The 8,902-nt window shown below is 46.4% G+C and overlaps 1 protein-coding gene and 1 long non-coding RNA gene across 2 annotated transcripts in view; both read right to left on the bottom strand.

Annotated features, from left to right (window-relative positions):
- Window positions 1-1,816: 1,816 nt before the first annotated feature.
- Window positions 1,817-3,694, bottom strand: LOC135817817 (uncharacterized). The gene is made up of 2 exons (XR_010553587.1): window positions 3,091-3,694; window positions 1,817-2,408 (listed from the first exon to the last, which is right to left on the bottom strand). It is a non-coding gene; the product is annotated as an uncharacterized LOC135817817 (long non-coding RNA).
- Window positions 3,695-5,075: 1,381 nt separating this feature from the next.
- Window positions 5,076-8,902, bottom strand: part of LOC135817816 (eIF-2-alpha kinase GCN2-like) — a 44,522-nt gene continuing 40,695 nt past the window's right edge. Inside the window, exons 31-35 of the mRNA XM_065331093.1 lie at window positions 8,264-8,432; window positions 7,812-7,913; window positions 7,242-7,308; window positions 6,632-6,713; window positions 5,076-5,189 (exon numbers count right to left, since the gene is read on the bottom strand). Of these exons, the coding sequence (XP_065187165.1) occupies window positions 6,675-6,713; window positions 7,242-7,308; window positions 7,812-7,913; window positions 8,264-8,432 (377 nt within the window). The 3' untranslated portion in view covers window positions 5,076-5,189; window positions 6,632-6,674. The remainder of the gene's footprint in view (window positions 5,190-6,631; window positions 6,714-7,241; window positions 7,309-7,811; window positions 7,914-8,263; window positions 8,433-8,902) is intronic.

Here is an 8,902-nt window from a genome sequence, read left to right as displayed (position 1 = left end):
ACACACACACACACACACACACACACACACACACACAAACACAGACATACATGTACACACGGTCACCAACACACACACACGCACACGCACACACACACACACACACGCACACACGCACACACACACACAAGTGAAGAGTACGTACGGAGCCCTTCTCGCGTTTCATTGTAATACATTTGTCCTTGGCCTTTTCCACGTCCATGGGGAATATATACTGCTGAAGAGTACGAATCTGCAAATGATCACAGAGAAACAGAGCGACATGTTCGCACCGATCATTGTTCCGTTTCCCACTGGCCTAGCTTATGGAGTTTCATGGTGTCGAGAGTAAAGCAACAACATTGGATTGCTAGGGTTAGCAAGTGCACTCAGTGCAGCTACCGGTATGCGTATGGTGAAGTCGAAGAGAAGTTATACGTAATGACATGTGAGAAGAAGCATAGAGTTGGTTAAATAACAGGCAGGGGGCGACATTGTCCAATATTCCTGCTTTCGTTAAAGGGGCACTCCGGCTTCATTTTCGACGCCGAGTTTTCGATGCCAAGACGAAGGTTGGTGAAAGAGAAGACCCCTCGAACAAGAACGAGTCTCCAGAAGCGATCGAGTCGAGCAGGAAGACGACTTTTGAATTTCGGCCGAGCGAGCGCTGATGACGTAATGAGGGATTAGCTTGCCAGTGGAAATGCATCTGCGCACATACATTTCACATACTTTTTGGCCAATTTTCAATCGAAGAGGAGGTTGTTTTCTATGTTCTCTCAACGTCATGAGCGATCCCGTCTTCTATACCCTTCCAGGTACCCTGAAGGTCCTCCAGAGGAGAATTTATCTCCAGCAAAGCGTTGTTGATCCGCTAAATTCGTCTCGAGACATATTCACCCAGTGCAGTGCTGACAAAATTTAATGTAGAATGTTGAATCTGTGATAATTGTCGACGATGGACAGAAAGGTTGATAGCCGCTGTCGCAGGGAAAGTGAAGCTGCTGGAAGTAACAACGGGGAGCTTGTTAGCATCACTTGATCAAAGCAGCTAGACGGAATCGGGGAGTACTGACTATTTGTCTCGCCCTCAGTTTAGTGAATTTTATGATCAGAAATTTTTTCGATCAGGATCCCTTCTACAAGATGTGTAGTACAGGTGATTTCTGAACTTGACGATACGGAGACCGACCAGTAGACCTACCAACAACGTGTACCTGCAGGAAATTCACCCAAGGCTATTGCTAATGCTATCCTCTTCAGTGGCTGTTGTTTTTTTAGTAAAAATATGTTCACTTCTCTCAACATATTCCTGCATGGCAGCAAGAAGGTGCGCTATGGAATTCAACGCCACAATCTTCGCCCAGCTGTGGATGAAGCATGGTCAAGTCATGGCAGTACATATACTTGAACCAGATGAGAAATTGAAGTTCATTTGTGATGTGAAGTTTGACAGCCCCAGTGACCGAGTCAAGCGTTCGAGTGTCTTTCACCGTGGCGCAAATTGTTGAAGAATCCGAGATGTTCTTGGAATTATGCACATGGATACTATGATAATGGTGGCATGAACCATTGTGGAATGGGACAGCTCATGGAGAATACTGGAATAGCTCAAGTATCTCTAGGCGATTGTAAATCCTGTTCTGGCTGATAGCTTCGGCCTGCTGCGCCCGTCCATGTACAATGATGTGAACATGCATTTCTGTTTTCTACATATTTGCTATCTACTGTACTGTGGTATTACAGTTGCAGGTCCCTTATATAGAAATATGTTCACCCCCCCCCCCCCCCCACATAAATATGAACTAACAATTTCACTGTTGGACTCGCCGGTGGCTAGAGAGCAAAGGATTAATTTATAGCAAAGAAAAGGACCAGGGAACTACAAGTTACGCTATAATGTCCACGAACTATTTCACTGTATTTGAAATAATTTTGTTTGATACCCTGAGAACTCTGAAACTTTGCAGCACTGTGGATTATATGTGGATACAACATTTATGGAAGGAACACATAATTCAAATAATTATAGCACTGGATTGTTGAGATTGTGAGCACATTCCAATCAGTACTCTACATATTTATAAGCGGTGGCAATCGTTAGGAATAGGTCGTGAGTTGTCAGAGTGCTCTAGTATATGAGAGAATGTTTTGTTTGTCTAATCGACGGCTCGTTTGAAGCCAGAGTTGTTTGAAGTTGCTTCAGTCGACTTGATTCTAGACAGTAGTCGAAGGAGTACTATGAAGTATACACCAGGCGTAGTCTGTAAGGTATCTCGTGAGAATTCTGTCGGTACACATCAGGTATCAGCTTGCAAAGATGGCTCCTCTCTGTTTCTTGAAAGCCTGTATAGTTGGACTGTGGCTCCAGCGATTCCCTTCTCAGAGCAGGTACCATACCCAATACGGTCAATGCATATTGGACAAACCTGTGTGCACAACAGAAATAGTGGAGAGAAATCTCTCAGCTCATGAACACATCAGTGAAGTTTGAACTGCCGTTGTTTGTGGCCATCAGTATAAACCTATCGACTATAAGAATAATGTGCAAAAAACCCTCTATAACTACAGCTGGGGCCATGGAATTATAAAGCATCTAACTTACGGAACTGCCAATTCTGGTCGGAGTTGCGTTCGAGGCCTGCAATTCATGATGGCTATTGTATGTTGCATTGACCAGAGATCATATAAAACTTCCATGCCACATTGAAACACGCACTACTTTCGAGTACTTTGGTATCCCCCACCAAATGGGCATTCGTTCCCGGGGTGGCAGGCGTCACCATTCGTTATGCCTGGATCAGATTTCATTGACCCCAACTGTCATGAAGAATCATTTTTACTTCGACTGGATTTCAGTACAAGTTAGTAGTAGAACTACAGAATAAATTTTGTTGTATTTGGGCAACCATTTCTCTACAAACGCTCTATTTGGAAAAGAATTTTTTTAATAAAATACATGTCCAAATTCCACATTTACCCAAATCGGAATACTTGATCACGTATTCAGTCCTACACGGAATGTTTAGAAAACGCCAGGGAATAGGAATTTGCTAACGAGAACTCCAGGCCAGGGTACTAGCATACGAACAAAACAAGATAAAAACTCACCAGTATACTTGTAGTAATTCATGTCGGTGTAATATTCACGATAAGCAACGAGGCACCCTCCGATTTGGTCAAGCTGCTTTGAAGTCTGGTTGTTCAGGTGATACAAACGGGCTCCCCGTTGTTACTTCCAGCAGCTTCACTCTCCCTGCGACAGCGGCTATCAGCCTCTCTCTCCATCGTCGACAATTATCACAGATTCAACATTCTACATTTATCAGCACTGCACTGGGTGAATATGTCTCGAGACGAATTTAGCGGATCAACAACGCTTTGATGGAGATAAATTCTCCTCTGGAGGACCTTCAGGGTACCTGGAAGGGTATAGAAGACGGGATCGCTCACGGCGTTGGGAGAACATAGCAAACAACCTCTTCTTCGATTGAAAATTGGCCAAAAAGTGTGTGAAATGTATGTGCGCAGATGCATTTCCACTGGCAAGCTAATCCCTCATTACGTCATCAGCGCTCGCTCGGCCGAAATTCAAAAGTCGTCTTCCTGCTCGACTCGATCGCTTCTGGAGACTCGTTCTTGTTCGAGGTGTCTTCTCTTTCACCTACCTTCGTCTTGGCATCGAAAACTCGGCGTCGAAAATGAAGCCGGAGTGCCCCTTTAAGCTGCTAGCAAGCTGTGTGCTGCCCGAGTCAGTGTGTGTGTGCGTGTGTGTGTGTGTGTGTGTGTGTGTGTGTGTGTGTGTGTGTGTGTGCGCGCGCGTGTGCATGTGTGTGTGTGTGTGCGCGCGCGCGTATGTGTGTGTGTGTGTGTGTGTGTGTGTGTGTGTGTGTGTGTGTGTGTGCATGTGTGTTTACGTTACGATACAGGCTGGTTTACGTACGTGTGTGTGTGCGTGCATGTGTGCGTGCATGTGTTGGGGGAAGGGGGGGGGGGGGGCTATGTGCCAAGCTCAACACGACCCGAAGAGCATGCATTGTTGCGTGGATTCTGCTTACCGCGAGCTCGGACATTGAGAGTTGGCTGAGCTTGGTCTGCGCTACCGTCCAGCGTATTCGGCCATTCTGAGTACAGTGCAGTGGACACAGGCATAGAACACAGGTACAGGCACAGAACACAAGCACCGTATTTTCCAGAGTACGTGTACAGGGTTGGCAAGAGCTATCCGACCACTTGCTCGACAGCTGCACCGCAAGCTGCATCGCGAGCGAGAACTGAGCTGGGTCGCACGGCCACAAGTTGTCTAGGGCTGCATGACTCGGGGTGGTGAAAGTGTGCTAGTGATAAGATTTCATTAGCAAGCACTGGACTTTTATAAACAACATACACAACATACATCTCCATCATCTCTGCTCCCTTTCTCAGATCTCTCCGGTAAAGATCGGTTTCCCATCGATTGATTCTATCACGTGACCATACAGGGCAGCCATGTTGGTTCCAACTCCATTCAACCCCAGCATCTATGGGTCACATGATGTTGGCCATGTTGGTTCCACACAGTCCACATGCCATGATCACTTTCTACACAGATTTAGTCACATGACTAGGGATGTGAACACCACTCTATATACGCCCAGTGAATGGTGGGTAGTCTTGGTTATGTTGTTTGATAAGTGTGCTTTTCAAACACGAAACTGGCAAAGGACACGGTTGCACCGCTGCGGTGTGAGTATTGTAATACAGTCAGACCTCGCATAACCGCACACATCCGTTTCCAGAAAAATATCCGGATAGGCGAGGGAACCGGATAATTGAACACACATACTGTGTGAATGCATGGCAACTGCTGTAAATCGGTAACCAACGATTTCTTTCCGGATGGCGAAGGATCCGGATAAAAGAGGACCGGATAAGCGAGGTCTGACTGTAGTGGCTGTGTCCACTGGACATAGAGCACTATACACAGCCTGAGGACCTTAGACAACTGACTACACAGCATACATGACTGTGTACCTTCACACCTGGACGGCGCATACAAAAGCAAGAGCCACGTCCGTGTGCCCGCAGCAGAACAGACCAGCGTTCGTACTTACCGACACGTCGAACAGCACGGCAAACACTGCTGCAAACTGGCTCTGTGGCACGGAGCAGTGTCTCAGCAGCGCCTGTGCCATGGATGTGTGGTTGAGGTAGAGAACATGCCCAAGAGACTGCATACATACAAAACACACACACACACAATCATACACCATTATACAACATCATCTAACACCATACATCATACAACACCACACGGCTGTTAGCTGCACTTGGATCGCGGCAACTTAGTTTTCTGCACGTGAACCATGAAAATCAATGCATGCTCATGCATGTTCATGCATAACCAGTCAGCTGGCCTGCTCGCCCATGCATTTGACAGGTAACAATTCCATCAAATTTGAGATATCGCTTCGTTCTAAGTCTCAAAACAGTTCTAAAGTCACTAAACCACGCTGGTAATCGATGGCTATTCAATGTTAACATCTTCAGGAAGACTTCAGCCGTTTCCGGAGAGTTTGGGCAGCGTTGCCGTTATTTTTCACGGTGTTCTTCTTCGTCCTGTCTGGAGCTGCAATTGCATCCTGGAATTATTTGAAAGGTATTTCGTGCGGGCTGTGGGGGGTTCCAACAGGCATAAACTGACATCGCTATAGGATAACTGATAACTTTCACCCTTCAAGGAGGTAGAGCAATGAGAATTTTTTTGTGGCGGTCGTCCGATTTTTGTGGCGGTCGTGGCTGTATTTGTGCACTTCCAAGGCTTTCATTCTGCCTGATACTACTCTCTACTGTATGGGAATCGTTGTTTAGGCACATGTAGCTGTCTTATTTGGTAGATCTGCTGTTTTCAATCACTTGGGACACTTTGTCTAGCCTATTCGTCTTTCGTTCGTGCCATCTATCAGTTTTGTGGGGTGCCTTGACCTGTATTTGTGAAGCTCTCGAGTAAAGACCCTAATTCTTGACTGGAGTCACGTCTTGAATTGAATTTGCTGGATGAGCCCTCGTTCACGCAGTTGTACTTATCGTAATAGTCAATATCTGCTTGCTGGACGAACTAGCGGCTAGAATTGGGATGACCAAATGGTCCAAGTGTGTACTAGTACACGATTATTGTTTCCATCATCGTGAAATGAGCGTTGTGGAATTGCAGTCGTCTGCCTTTGGCACTGAGGACATGAGGAGAGTTGATTGTTACTTCTGCTCAGCAATGAAGCGATCATCAGCTCTCTTTGTTCTAATTATTGAGAGGACATACCGGCATCGCAATCAAGTAAAGATTAGGCAAACCTCGCCAACCTCCAAAGAGAGTCGAAGATATTTTCTCCAAATGCAAAGACGATCTTTGTGAGTTTGTGACTTGCATTTGCGTGCATACATGAGCAAGTCACGGACCACGGCACGTGCGCGGTTACCATGCCATCTCGAACCGACGCCATCTTTCTAAGTTGCCGCTTCTGGACAGCCGTGACCATCTAACACCATACATCCTACAACAGCATACAACAGCATATACATGTAACATCATACAACATAATATTTATATTAATAATAATAACAATGTGTGACAGATCGCGTACAACACGCATTGACACAGTACGTATAATATTACTGTGCACAACATGGTTCCGCCGCTGTTCCTCGGCTAGAGATCGCTACGCCGCGTGAGTAAAGCCGCTGCAAGCTGCTCGATCCTGCGCCATCATGGAGAGTTCGTCCAGGTCAGATATCACACAACATCATACAACATCATACAACATCATACAAGATCGTACAAGATCGTACAAGACCGTACAAGATCGCACAAGACCACCTAACATCATTAGAACACTATACAACATCATCTACTTCAAAGTAACACCATACAACATCATACACCATCCAACATAATACACCATCCAACATCTCAACCATCTCAATCTCGACAATAGCGTAACAGAGACCGTCGTCACAAGCACCCAGTGCAACAAGAGACCATCTGTCCGCAGTGAACAGTGATGAGTATGCTCCACACACACACACACACATTAGAACACATTAGAACACATGTACAATGGCCATCTGTCTTTCTTTGGAGACCACTATTAAGTATTCAGTATTCAGTGATCGCTGACTGCACTTTGCACTTTCTTAGCCCAATCCCAACCCACACCACCACCATCACCAGACCACAGTAGGGAATAGGACTGGATAACGGGATGGAGTATAGGCACTGTACGTACGTGAAGATGGTCAAATTCTTGAATGACTTCAAATACAGAGAATATAACTTCTGCATCTGACAGCAACCTGGTATACAACACACACGGGGAAGAGAGAGAGAGAGAGAGAGAGAGAGAGAGAGAGAGAGAGAGAGAGAGAGAGAGAGAGAGAGAGAGAGAGAGAGAGAGATGAGATGAGAGAGAAGCAAAGCAATTGGCACACAGACGACTGGAAGATCATACAACTGCGGTCGATTGGCTAACTCAGACTGCTGGAGGTAGAGTCACTACATACAACTAAGTGATGGAGAGAGATGGCCTATAGTAGACAACGGCATCTTCACAATGAGACATCATCCCTCAAGCGAACACGCACACATACATGCACACACACACCCGTGCACACGCACACACACACACACACACACACACACACACACACACACACACACACACACACACATGCGGTCACGCACGCATGCACACACACACGTACACACACACACACACGTACACACACACACACATTATCTCACGCGCGCACATGCACACAGCACACATGCATACACAATTGCAACTTGTCAAACATACTGGCCCGGTGTTGGAGTGACGATATCGAATGCACACTCATAGATTTCTAGCGGGTGAGCACCACGGACCTTCTTGTCACGGAACACTTTGCCAATCATAAACCTATCCGGGGGAGAAAAAAAAACAGAAGACAAAATATATCGGCCATTTACCACTTTGCGCACACAACAAATTCTCACAAAATAATTGAAAATACTGTGATGGTCATTCAACAAACTTTCAGCGAACTGTCTGTCTGGTCAGGTGCATGTGTGCAGCGAACACACACACACACACGTCATCTCTGGGCTTTTCAATTGGCCCAGGTTCATTTTCTTGACGTGGCATTAGCCGTACACGGGGACCACAGTTGTAAGGTCCCTTGAGCGATTGGCGAAGATCAGTTTCACAGGAGTTCATCCCGTTAACAGTCTCATGCAGCCATCACATCATCGGGTCCCTCTAACCCTCACCGTTTCAGATGCTGGATGTCGTTCCTGGCCACTGAGCGCGCAAACGATGATCGCAGGTCGTGTTGCAGCGTGACCAGACCGCCGTGACGATCCATCAGGCACATGACCGACTCCGGAGTTGACGACGAGTGGTACGGAGTCAGCTGGGGAGTACTCACTATCACTGCACCTAACTCACAGATAGAAACGAAAGGACAACAACAGCACAACAGAACATGACGGAGTTGCCATCGCATCAATAAGAACACGGCCGTCACTTGTTCCGATTTTTCGGAAATGCTCCGATTTTTTTACAGGCCATTCCGACAAACCGACCGAAACTCTGCTTCACTATCTTGCTTCGATTGTTCACCAAAGTACCCTGATCTGATGTTTTGGACCTGAAATCCTAAAAAATCGTTGGCTTCTAAATGGGGAGTTGTCTCCCTTTAACCCCCCCCCCCCCCCCCCCCGGTTGACCTGTTCAGATTTCGAAAAGTGGCCGCCCTGTGATAAGAGTACCTAGGAATGGGTCATAAGGCTGATGGGTATATATTCGGATAGAACACAAACTTGAGGTGTGGACTGATGACTTAGAACATGCACAAAAAAAAGTACGCAATGCACAGGGCCTTGGCACGAAACGCACACAGTGCGACT

Source organism: Sycon ciliatum, chromosome 5 (assembly GCF_964019385.1).
Source record: "Sycon ciliatum chromosome 5, ocSycCili1.1, whole genome shotgun sequence".
Classification (NCBI taxonomy): domain Eukaryota; kingdom Metazoa; phylum Porifera; class Calcarea; order Leucosolenida; family Sycettidae; genus Sycon; species Sycon ciliatum.
Note: the sequence above shows the minus strand (reverse complement) of the source record. Positions and strands in the feature narration are given on the sequence as shown.